Here is a 17,078-nt window from a genome sequence, read left to right on the forward strand (position 1 = left end):
GTCCAGTATTGGGGCTGCTGCCCAGTTCCATACAGTGGGGTTCAGGGTCCCTGATGCTGGGACCCGACCCAGGGCCCCACTTTGTGGAGGGGTCTCTGGGCAGGAGGCGCTGGGCATAGGGGTCTGTGGGGGCATGCTTTGGTTCTCAACCTGTGGCCCAGGTAACCCATTGTGGGCTGACTGGTTGAGAACCACTGACATAGAGTCTTGTCTCATTTAATCACGACTCTTCCTTCAAAGCCACCAAACCCCTTCCCTTAACCCTTATAGGCTCATAGACTTTAAGGCCAGAAGAGACCATCTAGTCTGATCTCCTGCACAACACAGGCCACAGATCCTCACCCATTCCCTCCTTTAACAGGCCCGTAATCTCTGACTGAGTTACTGAAGTCCTCAAATCCTGGTTTAAAGACTTCAAGTTACAGAGAATCCACCATTTATTCTGGTTTTGACCTGCAAGTGATCCATTCCCTATGCTGTAGCGGAAGGTGAACCCCCCACCAGGGTCTCCGCCAATCTGACCTGGGGGAAAATTCCTTCCCGACCCCAAATATGGTGATCAGTAGGACCCTGAGCACGTGGGCAAGACCCAGCAGCAAGACACCTGGGAAAGAATTCCCCATAGTAACTCAGAGGGAATCCACAGGAATTGAAACAATCGCTCAGTCGACCTCCAAAGAGATGGGATTCGTGTGAAGATTTTATCATGAAAAGGACTGGCCACATGGGGAGAAGGAAGGTCAGGATAAGCGAAGACTGGAAGATGTGTGTGATTGGCGCAATCTATACGAGGGCTGAAGGACAGATTGAACAACGTGATCAAACTGAACTCAGAACCCTCCACAACTAGTGCCCCATCTCCAGCTGTCGGAGAGATGGGCTACTAACAGCCATACGTGGGCCACATGCCATTGCAGGCAGTCTCATCATACCACCCCTTCATAAACGTATCACGCTCAGTCTTCCCAAGTCCCTCCCATAGCCCCATACCAGTGGCCACAAAGCCCCTCCCCTGCCCCCATACCACCGCCCCACATGGCCCCAGCCCCATACCAGCGCCCCACATGGCCCGTCTCACCCAGCCCCACACCAGTGCCCCACAAAGCCCCTCCCCTGACCCCATACCACCGCCCCACACGGCCCCAGCCCCATACCAGCGCCCCACAAAGCCCCTCCCCTGACTCCATACCACCACCCCACATGGCCCCAGCCCCACACCAGTGCCCCACAAAGTCCCTCCCCTGACCCCATACCACCGCCCCACACGGCCCCAGCCCCATACCAGCGCCCCACAAAGCCCCTCCCCTGACTCCAGACCACCACCCCACATGGCCCCAGCCCCACACCAGTGCCCCACAAAGCCCCTCCCCTGACTCCATACCACCACCCCACATGGCCCCAGCCCCACACCAGTGCCCCACAAAGCCCCTCCCCTGACTCCATACCACCACCCCACATGGCCCCAGCCCCACACCAGTGCCCCACAAAGTCCCTCCCCTGACCCCATACCACCGCCCCACACGGCCCCAGCCCCATACCAGCGCCCCACAAAGTCCCTCCCCTGACTCCATACCACCGCCCCACACGGCCCCAGCCCCACACCAGCGCCCCACGTGGCCCCTCTCTCCCATCAAACCCCTCCAGGCCGGCCCGCGCGCCCCTTCCGGCGCGGCCTACAGGTCCCGGCATGCCCCGCTGCAGGAAGGGGCGGCGCGCCCGGCCGGCTCTTTCCGGCCTCGGCGTGAGGAGCGAGCGAGCGAGCGGCTAAGATGGCGGCTGCGGCGGTGTTGGAGTTCCAGCGAGCCCAGTCCCTGCTCTCCACCGACCGCGAGGCCTCCATCGGGATCCTGCACTCCATCGGTGAGCGGCCCGGGGCCGGCGGCGGGGCCGGCCCGCGGCCCGCGCTCCTCGGCCCGGCGGCGGCGCGGGGGACCGGCCGTGCCGGCTGCTGACTCACCGTGGGAGCCGGGGGGGCGCAAGGCCGCAGCCCGCGGCGGGAGCGAGGCCCCCGGCCCCCGGCCGCTGCTGACTCACGCTGGGCCCGGGGGGCAGGGCCGGGGCGCCGGCCCCGCTTCGCCCTCCCGGGCAGCGCGTGGGGCTCGGGCCTGGGGTCCCGGCTCGGCGGGGGCTTAAAGAGGCCCCGGTCTTTGCCGTCGGCGGGGGGGGCTACCCCCCCGGGCGCGCTCCCCATGGCGGGCAGGGGCAGCCCCCCTCCGCTGCCGGCCGGGGCTGGCCTTTCTCCTCCCCCGGGCAAGCCAGCGAGGCTCTGGGAAGGGGGGGTGACACCCCCCCCCGCAGCCCGCCGTGGTGTGGAGCCCGCGCAGTGTCTCTCTCGGTCCGGGGGAGACTTGGGGGGTGACCCTGCTGTCAGCCCGCTCTCCCCGGGGCACGGCGCCGACCCTCTCCGCTCCCTTCAGCTGGGGGTCTCTGAACAGCGCCTCCCTGCTGTGGGGCCTGCGGATCTGGTCTCTGCCGCTCTCCCCGTTGCGGGGTCTGGGGTTGAGCGTGACGCGGGGTCTGTTTCTGTCTCGCTTCCACCCACTGCTTGCTCGGGTAAGCGGCTCTGAAGTGCCACGGGCTTCTGAGGCCACGGTTGGTGGCGTGTAGTTGTTCTTGTGCGACAGTCCTGTTAGGGCGGCATGGCCGGATCTCGGGTTACCGGCCAGGCGGGGGGATGACCGCCTCAGCTGACGAGTAACCTAGAGATCAGAGGGGTGTGCTTGTGAATGATTCCAAACAGCGCACTTGAACCCAGGGTGGGAAACTGCCCCTGCCTTGGAGTGCTGGCCAGACTTGCAGCCCCTTCTGTGAAGGGGGGAGAGAGAATACAATTTGTGGATTAAGCACTAATGGGTTACAGAGCATTTTTTTCATAGTTGTGCAAATTTAATTTGAGTTTGGGTGGGGAGCAGATGCTGTTTTGCTGCATCTCTCCATGCTTGAAAGTTTTCTTTAATAGAAAGAGGGTAAGCTGTTGCTTACCCCTTGGATGTTACTATTCAGCTCATGCTATGGTGGCATACCGTAGAACTGGGAAAGCCATACAATTGTCAGATTGGAAAAATCCATGAACACTGCTTCATACTGAGTGTCATGAACAGTGCATCCCAATAGCAACCAGTGAGAGTCCACTTAGGATACGGTCTGTTTGGGGTTTCAGTAGTTTCCATGACTGTAGCATGTGAGTGGTATAGTAAGTTAAGTCAGCAGAGGGAGGTCTGTAGTAGTTGTCTAGTGTTTGCCACCCTTAAGGTCTCAGGAGTTCCACTGAAAGTATGTTTTTCTTGTATAGTATAAAACATAATGCTACTTGAATTGCCTTTTAGGGTACATGAATGTTTCACAGTGCAAAAATAACCTCAGGTGAAAGTGTTGGTAATGCTGAGTGCTAAACAAAGCATACGTAAAAACAGTTGAACTGGAATCCTAGATTCTGGCTGAAGAAGTCCTACAGAAATCTTCAGTGTAACTTTTTTTGTTTCAGGAATCCACTTTGTTTTTATTTGTGCTACCTTCCTGCACTACAAATGTCATGGGGGACTGTCTCAAGGATTTAGCAGTGTCAGGGACATGCAAAAACTACAAAATGGAGCAGTGGCCTAGTTATGTCAGGGGACAACCATGTTTAATTCAGGTCCTCAGAATGTATTTGTAATGTAGATCATGGGATGGGGAGAGAAGAAGCCCTAGAAATGAACAGCCAAATAAATCAGTAATTCTGGATTCTTTGTAATAGGTGACTTATTTCTGAGGATAGGCTTTGAACAAATACTGGTGCTGTGTGTTTGGCAGTTAAAATGTCTCCTTGGCTACTGTATAATCTCAAAATAGACCTCTCAGGTGGCTATTCTGCAGGTGGTGAACTACATATTAAAAAAAGAGACACTATGGAAGGAAACACATGAAAACATAATATGTCTTGCTGTTGCATTGGTGGCCTGGGCAAACAATGAGGTCCACGCTGTAAACTAAATAATATACACATTTGTGTGGTCTGATTTTTAGGGTTAGGGTTCCTGAGAAGCTTGCTTATTCTGTGAAGTTAACTAGAGATGTGACACACTAGCTCAGGGGTCGGCAACCTTTCAGAAGTGGTGTGCTGAGTCTTCATTTATTCACTCTAAGGTTTCGCATGCCAGTAATACATTTTAATGTTTTTAGAAGGTCTCCTTCTATAAGTCTTTAATATATAACTGAACTATTGTTGTATGTAAAGTAAATAAGGTTCTTAAAATGTTTAAGAAGCTTCATTTAAAATTAAATTAAATGCAGAGCCCCCCGGACTGGTGGCCAGGACCCAGGCAGTGTGAGTGCCACTGAAAATCCGCTCGTGCGCTGCCTTTGGGACGCGTGCCATAGGTTGCCTACCCCTGCACTAGTTAAGGTACTGCTTGGCATCTTCCAGATCTGTTAAACATACCTATTACTTCTTGTCAAGTCAGTCTTAGTCAAAAGTAATAGTTTGTGGTACCATTGGTAATCAGCTGAGAGATGTGACAAGCTATAGTAGGCTATTTTTTTTAAGGCAGTGGGTATTTCTTTTACTATAATTAGACCTTCTGTGGTGGGGAAAACAAAATGACTTTGCTTATGATACTGAGCATATTAAGTTACTGGGGCATAAGGTCTTGTTCTGTGGAGTGAGAAGTAGGAACTTCTGAATTCTAATCCTAGCTGTAGTGCTGCACAAGTAAGCAAGGAATCCCAACTCAAGTCTCAGTCAAGTAAATTTCTTCATATTTCTGTTCTTCTGTTTCCTCATCTGAAAGATGGGGATGCTTGCTTGTCTCACAGTTGTTGATTTAATATTTGTAAAGCACTAAGTAGTAGCAAAAGGTATGAAAACCTTTGAGGAGAGACAGCTCCAACTTTTGCAGCTGAGAGCCTGTAATGCCTGCAGTATCTGACATGGAAGTGCAAACAGATTAATTTCACAGCTTCATACAGCCTTAGCGTTATTTTTTTTGTGGAGCTTTGGCCAAGTGATTGCAACATTACACACAACAGCAGTAAAAACAAGGATCCTAACACCAAGCAATAAGGGAGTATTTTTGTACCCAGCTTGCAGGTTCTACGCTTGATGTCACCATTTAGAAGATGTCATTTATTAGAGCACTCCTTATGGTGCAACAATAGATGTTTGTTTTAGAACAGTCCTTGTTGAACAGCTGGAAAGGTCTTAGTGATGCTTTATGAATCTGAAATCTGACCTGTTTTCAGGACACGAGAAATTTTGTCCGCTAGATGCAACTGTTTGTAAAGTCTAGATAATTAACTGTTTTTAAGCTTTCTAAACCTAACATTTCTATGTAATAAATATTCCAGCCATATTGACTCCATTGTTACCTGACACACTAGTTAGTTTCTGGAAAGAAGTGAAAAATTTAACTAATTATGTAGATTCTGTGTTTTGATTGAAATGGTATTGTTCCACTTTCTTCTAGTGAAGCGTGATGTCCAGGAAAATGATGAGGAGGCAGTACAAGTTAAAGAGCAGAGCATCCTGGAACTGGGGGCGCTTCTTGCTAAGACCGGACAGGCGGAAGGTAAGCCCAAATTCTGACTAATTGGAATTCTTGTAACATGCATGTACACGCAAGTTCATGGGTCTGTAGGGAGATGCAAACATAAGAGTAGAGCTGGGGTGGAGGGAGCTACTTCCTATCCCGTGAGTCTTTGAAATTTGGAAACTTTTTTTTCCTGTTCTGAAGTTAATCTGAAATTTTTGCAAACCAATAAATCTTTAAAAAAACCTAGGGCGCCCCCCCGCCCCCACACACATACTCCCCTAGCTCCCCCTTTACACTGGGGACTTCAGCCTTTTTAAAAAGAAACCTGCACTTAGCAGAAATTAACCAGTTCAACATTAAAAGTTGATTTGTTTTTTTATTCAAAACTTTTCATTGAGGAAAATGTTGAAACGGGACACCTCAAGAATTTAAATTATTTTTCAAAAGCTTTTGAATTGGGTGATTGTTTTGAAAAATTAACATTTATTGATGGAAAAATGTGTTGGGAAATTCCCAACCGGCTCTACATAAGAGAAGATGTGACAGTCTTTCTTTTGGAGATGTATGAAAGGAGAGGAATGGGTGAAACGTCTCTAATTGGTAATTGTTTGGTTCAGTTATATTCCTATCTTCGGTTTCCCTGGAAAGTTCTAAGATAGCATGCTTGTTACAGTGAAAGTTCAGCAGTTTTTTGCTGGAGAATAATGATCTTGCATTTATTGAGCACTTTTCATCCAAAAGGACTTCACAAATTGATACACCAACTTCAGACAAAGTTCACTCCGTCCGCTGCAGATGTAGCCAGGCAGCAGTTTAGCCGTATGCAACCATAATTCAGGACATAATGTGGAACATGTACTTTTTAAAAACAAACTGAAGTTGTTTGGAAAGTGTAAGAGACCAGAATGTAATGAACCAATGGAGTTTAATTCTGCTGTCCTGGTCAACACCGCAGTCTCTCTTAAAAAGTGCTGAGGGGTCTTAAATAATAATTGATCAGTTTTAGGTCTGTTCTGAAAGTCAGATGCTTTATTCCCCACTTAACATAAATAAGTACATATTTTAGCTTTTTGGTTTATATGTGGGTACTAAATTAGGTATGTCTGAGTATTCTAGACATTCTGATTTGCAATTGAACATAGCTTGTGGCAGAGTGGATTGTTTCCAGTGTTGCCCTAAATGCAAAGAAACTGTTCCTTTCTGAACTGGTAACCTAAGATGACACCAATACAAAATTAGTTCCCTCCTTTAAAAATAAATCAGTTAGTTGTAGAGAAAATGGAATAAACTGTTCTAGGTGTTGTTGATTCATAAAAGTTGAAGACCGGAGACTTTACAAACAACGTAATGCACTTTGGGTGAGCTCCTAGGATCGCTGGTTAACAAGAGTATCACCAAACCAAAACACTTCTCAATTGAGACTAGTACAAATTTTATAAATTGGTGCTTGATTGAAAGTCAAAATTTTATGTACCAGATGCCCACTAGTGAGAACTGCAAGGATGCTCTGAAAGATTGGGAAGGAAGAGAGGATTTACTAGCACTCAGAGAAGCTCATTTAATACATACACCGGATCAGGACAGGCTGAAGGTTTTGGGCTTCCCAGAGCTCTGCTGGGAGGCTGAGGTAGGAAGAAAGAGGTGATGCCTCTTTCTACTCCTCAACCTGGTGGAAGTGACGCGGCCACTTTTTCTGTCATCCACGGTGTGAAGATAGCAAAATCGGAAGGGTGCATGTAAATTACTCTTAGGCTAGATCAGGGGTCTCAAACTCAAATGACTAGTGCATTGGACCGAGGGCTACATCACTGACACCCTCCCCTTGCTGCCCTTGGCCCTGCCCCCATGCCACCCCTTTCATGAGGCCCCGCCTCTTCCCACCCCTTCCCTGCCCCCATTCCAAACCCTTCCCCAAAGGGGCAGGGAGTTGGGATGTGGGGTGCAGGAAGTGTGTGGAGTGCAGCAGGGCGCTCAGGGCAGGGAGTGCAGGAGGTGTGTGGGGTGCGGCAGGGGCTCAGGGCAAGGAGTTGGGATGCGGGGTTCAGGAGGGGTTTGGGGTGCGGGCTCTGGCCCAGTGCCGCTTACCTAGAATGGCTCTGAGGTGGCAGTGGCAGGCGCCAGGGCAGGCTCACTGCCTGCCTGCCCTGGCCCCGCACCACTCTGCTCCGCTCCAGGAAGCAGCTGGAACCATGTCCCAGGGGGCAGGAGGGCACAGGGCTCCAAGTACTGCTCTTGCTGCTCCTCCAGGTACCTCCCCCGAAGCTCCCATTGGCTGCGGTTCCCCGTTCCCGTCCAATGGGAGCTGTGGAGGGCGGTGCCTGGAAGCAAGAGCAACACATGGAGCCCTCTTCCCCCACCCGGGGCCGCAGGGGCATGTTTCCCGCCGCTTCAGGGAGCGGCGCCGGGCTTGCAGCGCCACAGGTAGGCAGAGGGGCGGTGGGGACGCGTGGCTGGGGGGAGCGGGGAGCTTGGCGGGCCTCACGAAAGAACCCTGCGGGCCGCGTGTATGAGACCCCTGGGCTAGATCCTAAATTGTCATATCTTGTGCCTTCTTCCAGGTCCTTTGTAAGTGAGTTACGCTCACTTTCACATCAGGCTGGGGTAAAATACTCCCTGCAGTCTATGCTTATACCTCTGAATTTGACCTCCACATTTCTGTTCTGCTGCCTAAAAATTGATGAGTTTCTTGAAAATTTCACTGTTTCATTGTGTTATAAACAGCAGGAATGAAACTGATTAAACTTATAAATTTTGCTCTGCTACTGGTATTTTCCAGAGGATATTTTCCTCTTGTCACTGGTATTGCTCTTTAGTCCTCCCAAAAGCCTTGGTGAAAAGAGGATTTTAAAAGCAGGCAGGGAATTAGTTATAACTACTGCAAAACAAATTGAGTCAAAGATTTATAGCATTTCAGCTGTACTGATTGTCTCCCCTAAATCCCCTAAGGATCAAAGCTTCCTAGTTTCCCGACTGAGAACCCAACACTGTGCTGTAAAGTTTGTGGAGAGTCGCACTCAAAATGTCTCCAGTACTACAGTTGGGAGTGTTATGCGAAGTTTGCAGCATAGATTCTAGCAAGCGGGATGTCTCCTGCAAATTCTGGACAATAATTAAAAATTCTAGGGGTGGAGTGAAGTGATCTTAATTTCCTAGAGAAGAAAGGTTCTGTAAGTCAGACACAACAACAGTTTAGGAAAGGAAGATAAAGCCTGATTTGGTAGGGCTTGAAGGTTAAAACTGTCCCTCATGCCACTAAACTGCTGTTAACATGAAATAAATTGGTAGTCTGTTCCTAATGGACAAATGTTCTTGTTACAAAAAGCATTGCTGCAATTGATCCATTGTCATCTGTCTTGGCAGAGGCTAAGAAATAAACTGGCATAGGGACTAATTTACCCTTTCATCAATCCAATCTTATACTGTTGCTCATCACCGTAGGATTGGCATTGTTCCCTCAGGTCAGGGATTTGGTGAATGGCATTGTAGTGTGTGATTGCCTTTTTCCTGTGATGGAGCAGCAGACTTAATATTTCATGGCTGCTGTTCCAGTTGTCTAGGGCTGTCAGTCAGTCCCTCCTTACCAACACTACACTTACTTAAAAAATACTAAAAATAGTTATCAGTAATTCCAATGGGAAAGAAATTTCTGTTGGAACTCGCAGCTTGTGGGCATGAATTTATAATCCCTCAGCCACAAATTAGTAAAATGTATGGATTTATTGTCTTGCTCCCAGTGATTCAACATTCTAGGCCTCCTTTTGAGTCAGATCTCTAGTGAAATAAAACTTGATGAATTACCTGGCAGGGTTGGGCAAGGCTATTTAAATCAGGTGCAATATTTATGTTCTCTGAATGTTTAACCTGAAAATCCTGTTTTTTTAGGAATTTTGGCCTATTAGCATTCTGCATCTTTGTGCAGAAGACCTATGTTTGAGTTGGTCCTGACCAGCCAGGGGATGCTGCAGAGGCATTGTGCCCAGGAGATGAGGTAGTGCCTTGTGTTACTTGAGAAACTGATGGATTTTGAAAGGGGGGTGGGGGGGGGCCTGAAGAAGACAAGAAATTACTAGCTAATTTAGTAATATGACCCAAAGCTAAGTATGCAGGATCATGTCTGGAGGGAAACAAGCCTTGCCCGATATGTTCAGTGGGAAAACAGGCTGCGTCAGGGAGCAAAGAAGAACATAGTGTCTTCATGTCATCATTGCATCTGCTGTGTCACTTCAGCCTATATGCTCCCTTCCTCCTAAGTCCAATGGGCCGATCCAGAGGCAGCCCTTTTAACTGCAGGAGAGAAGGTTGTTAGAGGTTTTATTCTATATTTGGCAAACTTCTTATTTGTTAAAAGAAAGAGTGGTGCTTGTGGCACCTTAGAGACCAACAAATTTATTTGAGCGTAAGGTTTCGTGAGCTGTCTCTAAGGTGCCACGAGTACTCCTTTTCTTTTTGCGGATACAGACTAACACAGCTGCTACTCTGAAACCTGTTCTTATTTGTTGTGGCACTGGGAGAAAAGGCCATTGTCAGTTTGTTGCTGTCATGATGGGTTGCATTCGTTATGAGACAAGCCATTGAAAAGATGTCTTTGCCTTCTCCCTATAATGACAAGTACTTTTACCTCTCTTAGGTAGCTTATAAAGTTTAGGAGCTTTCAGTGGAATGAGTGTTTTAAGAATGAATGCCACCAAAATCATGGTCCGTTAAAGCTGTAATCTCTCGTTACTTCCACTGCTGGCCTGTGAAGTAGTAGTAACGTTATTTGCTTTTATGGAAAGGTCAGGACACTAATGAAAGTTCCTGGTCACTGTAGATTCAAACGTAGGAGAAATACAGTCAATAATAACTCCTAAATTGGAGGGATCTTGAGCAAAGTGATCTCAGGCAGGGTGCGATTGAGATTAACTGCTGCTTTGTCATGCTCCCCATATAAATCATAGCAGTGCGTTGTGAACATACTCATGACTTGTGGTGCTCAAGTATTATTACAAGTTACAAAATAGCCTCCATTGAACTCGAAGGGACACTTAAGATTAATAGGTTTCATTTGTGCTAAAATGATTGCTTCCCATGCATGGAAATGGTAACACACCACCTTTACCAAGTGGGATAGAATACTTTTAAATTAAGCATGGGGTAGGATTCAAAATGTTAATCTGGTTTGTGATGTAATTATTGATTAAAGGTTTAAAAATAAACAAATGTGCACTCCTCCAAAAGTATGAGGAAACAATCTGCACATTCTTATAGAGCTGGGAGAATTTTTGTGCAATAACACAAAATATGGTAATACATACAGTATTAAAGAATATTGTTTCTTGACTATCTTTACTGGACTCCCAAAAAAACTGAAATGTATGAGAAACAACAAGAACTTAATGCATTTTGTATAGTAATTTCAATAAAGAGATTAAAAAAACCAAACCTTCATCCAATTCTTGGATTTCAGTTTTCTCCTTTTTTGGTTTAAAGTAAGAATTGTGAAGTGATTATCAGGTAACTTAAGCAAATTATGCAAACGTAGCATACTATTGATAGTCCATAGCTGTGTCATTTTGTACTGTCATCCTGTCGGATTGGGTAAGCTAAGCAGTGTCGGGTGTCGTCAATACCTGATGGGAGATTGTGCAGGAAATAAGGACACACTTCCTTAAGTGTTGAGCCAATGCTTTAGCTTTCTGCTAGGGGGTGCTGTGCTGCTGGAAACATCATCTTTCCGATGGAATGTAATCGGACACCAGGACAACTTGTCACTATAGATCCCGTGATTACCTCAAGAGCAGTGCTGTTAACTCTGAGTCCTGGCAAAATTCTAATGGCTCTGCCTTCCTAAATCCTCCAGGTAGTTCAGTTGGGTACATCTTCTCTTCCGTTCCTAAACTGGTGTGGTGGCGTGGGCAGCATTGAATGCTCTCGCTGCCACATTCTATCACAGTGTAGGATTAAGTGTTCTGTATTGTATAGCCCATATCTGTTGGGGATTCACTACACTAAGCTGAGATGCACTACATAAGTGTAAATTAAGGTACAAACTAATAAGCAGAGCAGAAAATTAGTTTACTGGAAAATAAGTTAAGATCTAAAATAATGTACATGATGGAAAATGTATGGAAAATTTAATGTTCATAACTGTTCTTCCTGTTGAGAATGTATATTGTGTTGTGAATCTGACCTATCTCTTGTGAAGGTGGGTGAGGGAGGGTACATTAAAATATTAAACCAGAGCAGACAAAGAATACACTTGTATTACAAACTCCATTGCCCCTCTTATCCAAAAATCTCAAAGCACTTTTCAAACATTAAGAGCCTTAAAACACACTTGAGGTAAGTATTATTATTATTATGCTTTTATAAATAGGCAAATGGAGTGGTTTGCCAGAGGTCCCATAATTGGTCAGCATCAGAGCCACTAATAAAACCCAGAAGTCTTGGCTTCCAGTCTCTAATCTAACTACTATACACTCTTCCTTGGGAGTCATCATTTACCACTGACTTACAGGATATGCTGTTTTTCAAGTATTTGGTATAATAAATATTGCTGTGTGTAGACCTAGTGAGTACCCAGATTGCAATATAACATTAGATTACTGTGTGTCTTGTAGTTTGAATACCCAAATGTTGTTCTTTCATGGCTCATTTGTCCTGAATACAGAACTTGGAGGACTTCTGAAGTATGTTCGACCCTTCTTGAATTCCATCAGCAAAGCAAAGGCAGCCCGTTTAGTCCGATCTCTCCTTGATCTGTTCCTCGATATGGAGGCAGCTACAGGACAGGAGGTGAGACCCCTTGAATTCAGACATGAGCTCATTCTTCAAAGGCTTACAGCACTACTATCTGATTTGTTCTGCTGTACAGTGAAGAATAATTTGTAATGTGTCACAAGACATGCTTACTATGTAATGCATCTGATTATATTCTGATAATAAAATATTGGCTACTCTCAATCTAATTCATGCATAACTGTGTAAACTGAAAGAAATTACTTGATTTTCTAGAAACCTCAGTATGCTAGGAATGAAGTACTTCTTAGCTTGGACTATCTAAACTTCTGAGAATCATGTTGCCTGCTATTAAATGTACAGTTTTAGTAATTTTATATAGTGTGATCAGGGTACAGAATGCTAGATGAGGTGCAATATACCTGCTCCAAAGAGCTCAGTCTGTAGGTGCAATATGTCACAACACATGACCAGAGTGGTGAGTGTGTTAAGTCTGGAATGGTTCGTAGAATAATTGGGTTTTATAAAATTAAGAAGGTGGATGGAACTTGGTGTATATTACTTACCATTTTTCAGCTTATGATCTCAAAGCACCCCGTATTGCAACACCTCTTTCAGGCAAGTATTACTCCATACTACAGATTGCTCAATTGAGGCACTGTGATTTGCCCACAGTGGCAGAGCAAGGAATGGAGCCCAGGAGTCCTGCCTTTGTTTCCTTCTCTAATCAATGGATGACTCCATCAAGCATAGTCAATTCTCTATTTAATGTAGCTTTCATCTTTTCCCTGAGGAGACTACCTCAGCCAAATAGATCTCACCAGTAGGAAAGGTTTCACAACATTCAGTCTAAATTAAGCCTTTGGTTAAGTTTCATCACGTTTGCCTTAGCTCTGCAGGCTGGGTTTCTTGGGCAAAGTGGCTAATTCAGGCTGTTTTAGGGGGTGTGCGCAACCAGCTTATGAGTATCCTCAAACTAGGTGACTGTAGATTTTGGTATAGCTGACACTTTCTGCTGGTGTGGGATAGGAAGTGAGGATGAGGGGGACTTGGGGAAAAATCTGAGCAACTTTTATGGAAAGACTAGTATATGTTCAAATAGTTGGAAAAATAAGTCCAGAAAGATGGACACACTGAAAGGCAGACATCACCCTGCTGATTAAGCTAGCACAGTACTGTACCAGCATCAGAGTAATGGCTGGGATACATCACCAAATTCAGTCAAAAGATTCAGCTCCAGACATACTTGGAAGCCAGTGCTTAATTTGTAATGAAAGAGGTGCCAGACCATAGGCAGTTAGGTGCCGGGGCTCAAGCGATCTTTTTTTTTACTTTCATAACTGATGCAGCAAGCCCAGAGGTGCCAGGGCTATGAACTGCTGAGCAAGCCAAAAAACTTAGTGAATTATTACTTCAGAGATCTTCAGTGAAACACCAGTAGATACATATGGCACCTTTTAAACACTCAGAGCCAGCACATCACTTCCACAGTATAACCTGTTTTCAGCTGGTGAGCAACGAGGAGAGAAGTTACTCCCGTACCAATTCTTCTGCTATTACAATGAAGTGAACTGCTGCCTCATACTGACTTGAACTTTTCTACCCTTGATCTGAAGTGACAACCAACTGTTCCTGGCCTTGTAGAAGATTCCATTTGTGCAGTGTTGCTGTACTCTGTTAGGCAGCTTCTCTTTTACTTCAGAGGTAGCTGCAGAGATCCTTGTGCATAGTTTGTAAGTTCTGCATCCTTCGGGATAAGATGTGCTCCAATCAGAGATGCTAACTTCGTAATCTGTTCTGATTGGGATGGGACTCTAATGCTGGTGAGGGTGCCTTGGTGTAAACAATTGGTTCTCATGTTATTCCATCTTGAGATTGTAGGTACAATTTTCAAAAGTGCCTAAATGACTTAGGCTGCAAGTGACCATGTCACTTGAAAATGCGACTTGGGCTTCTACATCACTTACGCACTTGAAAATGTTACCCAGTGTTTATATGAAGGCCTCACTTTATTATGCATAAACAGTTTGGTTAATGTTTGGGACCTAAAATGTACTTCATTTTCTTTTTTAGTTCACTGTCTGATCTAAAAGTTTGGGATTTTTTTTTTGCATATGCTTAATAGCAATTGGCGGTGTTAAATCTTATGTAACTCTTTTAAAGCACCTTAATCATTATACACAGGATCACTTCACTCCCTTAGGTATAGTCAGTCACTTCTAGAGTGAAACATGCAACTGTTTAACAATGCACCACTACACTTAAGACAGGAAACTTGGGAACCTACAGATGAATTCAAGAGTCATGTCTCTCTACGGCCAAATAGTTCTCTACATCCAGACATTTTCATTTAAAATTAAAATAGCTTTGTATAGGGAAGAATACCACCAGGACTCCAACAATAAAAGTATTTTATTGGTGATTCTTTGCAAGCCAGAAGAACCATACTGTCTGACCCCAGGATGGTAGAGTCTGTGTGATTGGCAGTTAGAAAGTATTTATAAGCCAAATATGCTTGATAGGGAAGCACAGAGAAATGAAACCCTACGATGCCAGTTGCACAGTCATCTTAGAGATCAGGACAAGGAGTCAAGAAACCTAGATTCTGTTCCCAGCACCTCTACGTAACTTGTGTGACTGACAAAATGTCACTTTTCTGCCTCTGCTTCCTTTATCTCTGACATAGGGATGTTTGTTTATGAAGTCCTCTTGGATGGAAGGAGCTGGAGCAGTGCAGATAACTGTGAAGCATTTTATTAGTGTGCTGTAGAGGTCGTTTCAGCGCTACAGGAATCCTGCTACCTCTTTGATGGAATACAGTAGCTGCATTGCTGCTCCAGAGCTAATTGGCAGCGATTCGTGGTGGGAAAGGGATTCTTGAGTTGAAGTTCTGGCTCTGATACTTTATCCTCCTCTGGTCTCGGGTAACTCCTATAATTAAGGGATTGAAAAACTTCAGACCTCTACAAACCAGAGCCCCATATCACTTGGGGCACTACCAGAAATGGCCGTGGCAGTGTCTCCGTGAGAAACCCAGTGATCCAGATCCCAGCTGATAGGAAAGGCAGGGATTGCTGATCTCGGATACTGCTCAGGGGTGCCATCCTTTGTCTCAGCCACTGGCTCTATCTCTGTGATTAAACTGGGCTGTTGGAAAAGAGAGCTTGCTTTCTCATGTGCCAGAGCCTCTTGCCTGCTGAGGTGGCTTCTGCCCTCCTTTAGTCTCCATTTGTAATTGATCCTTGCCCCTGAATATCTCCCAGGCCTGTCTCTGCTACTGATCATAGCTTTCTCCAGCAGCAGATATGACACTGTTCTTGTCAGTTTCACAACTGCTCCCGAGTAGCCGAGCTGAGACTGCCTAGAGTCGCCTTGATTTCATGCCACGGCTTTTTGAGAGAGCTAGGAGCAACAGTAATAGCATTGAAGCCAGGAAGATATGTTAACACCTGGGGTTTTCTTCATAACCATAAGATCTAGATGCTTAATTTTCTGCTCCATCTGTGACCACACAGACCATGGGGAGTTCCTCCTCGCGTATCTGACTGACAGGATGACACTTCAGCAGTTGACTGGCTGTTATTTTGTGTTCTCAAATTTTGTTTGAATCAATATAATTAAAGTCTAAAATCAAAGGAAAACCACCTCAACTGTGCCTTTCGCAGCAGTGGGCTTACCTGTAGGAACAAGTGCACGTTGCTCTCACTAGGAGAAACCGCCACTAGTGCAGTGGAGTGAGGAGGTCCTGTTTCATTTCTGGTGTAGTCCTGTCGGGGCTACAAGAGACTTACGCTAGAGAGAAACTCTTGCTTATCCTCTGGGTTTTTAAAATACATGTAATATACAGTAACAGACAGGTTTCAGAGTAACAGCCGTGTTAGTCTGTATTCACAAAAAGAAAAGGAGGACTTGTGGCACCTTAGAGACTAACCAATTTATTTGAGCATGAGCTTTCGTGAGCTACAGCTCACTTCATCGGATGAAGTGCATTGCATCCGATGAAGTGAGCTGTAGCTCACTAAAGCTTATGCTCAAATAAATTGGTTAGTCTCTAAGGTGCCACAAGTAACAGACAGTGATTGCTAATCACGACATGAGATTAAATTAGTGATATTAAGTAGTTTATATTCTAAACATAGCCCTTTTGTCTCCATTCTTGTAACATTCCCATGAGGTTATAACATCAGGCTTAAATGCATACCTTATGCTTGGTTCCTGCTACAGTCCTCATTTTACAGAAGTCTCACAAGTTTGATACAACTTAATGCACATCCCACCTCAAGGGTATCTAATGTGAGGCTGCGTTTTAGCTGTATATGATCCCAAGATCAAGATTGACTGAAACACAGAGGATAAGTATGTCATAATTGACTGTACTGTGAAATCTCTGCTTCTGAGGCTACTGACTTCAACCTGCGCCTCAGTCAGGTTAGTATTTGTCTGTAATTGTTAAGGAACAGTTAGCACATATGACTCCATTTTGGTTGGGGCCCACCATTGTCTAAAAGCAAGCACATCATGCACCAGGAGGAGTGTTCCTTAGACACTGCATTCCTGTGAAAATCCTCCTTGTCTCCAGCCTGCCTTGACTCCCGGTATCTGTTCTTAGGGAGTTTAGGGACTGACAATCTCCTGGCCTTTGATGTGAGGCCTCCCATCCTGATAATAAAAGTTGCTGATGCATGGCTTTAGGACCATGCTGTGTAATTAACATACTAGTTTAGCACGAGGAATGCACCAAGCAGGGATAGGTGGTAAATAAGAAAAGGGCTTGTTTATTGGTTAAGGTTTCCGATGCACAAGGGCAACATACTTTGCTAAAGAGTATATAACTTTTGTTATAATCTGTAT

The 17,078-nt window shown here is 45.6% G+C and overlaps 1 protein-coding gene across 1 annotated transcript in view; it reads left to right on the forward strand.

Annotated features, from left to right (window-relative positions):
* The first annotated feature begins 1,721 nt into the window (after positions 1–1,721).
* PSMD11 (proteasome 26S subunit, non-ATPase 11) overlaps positions 1,722–17,078 on the forward strand; it is a 28,427-nt gene continuing 13,070 nt past the window's right edge. Inside the window, exons 1-3 of the mRNA XM_077806088.1 lie at positions 1,722–1,860; positions 5,445–5,546; positions 12,160–12,284. Of these exons, the coding sequence (XP_077662214.1) occupies positions 1,770–1,860; positions 5,445–5,546; positions 12,160–12,284 (318 nt within the window). The 5' untranslated portion in view covers positions 1,722–1,769. The remainder of the gene's footprint in view (positions 1,861–5,444; positions 5,547–12,159; positions 12,285–17,078) is intronic.

Source organism: Eretmochelys imbricata, chromosome 27, assembly GCF_965152235.1.
Source record: "Eretmochelys imbricata isolate rEreImb1 chromosome 27, rEreImb1.hap1, whole genome shotgun sequence".
Taxonomy (NCBI): domain Eukaryota; kingdom Metazoa; phylum Chordata; order Testudines; family Cheloniidae; genus Eretmochelys; species Eretmochelys imbricata.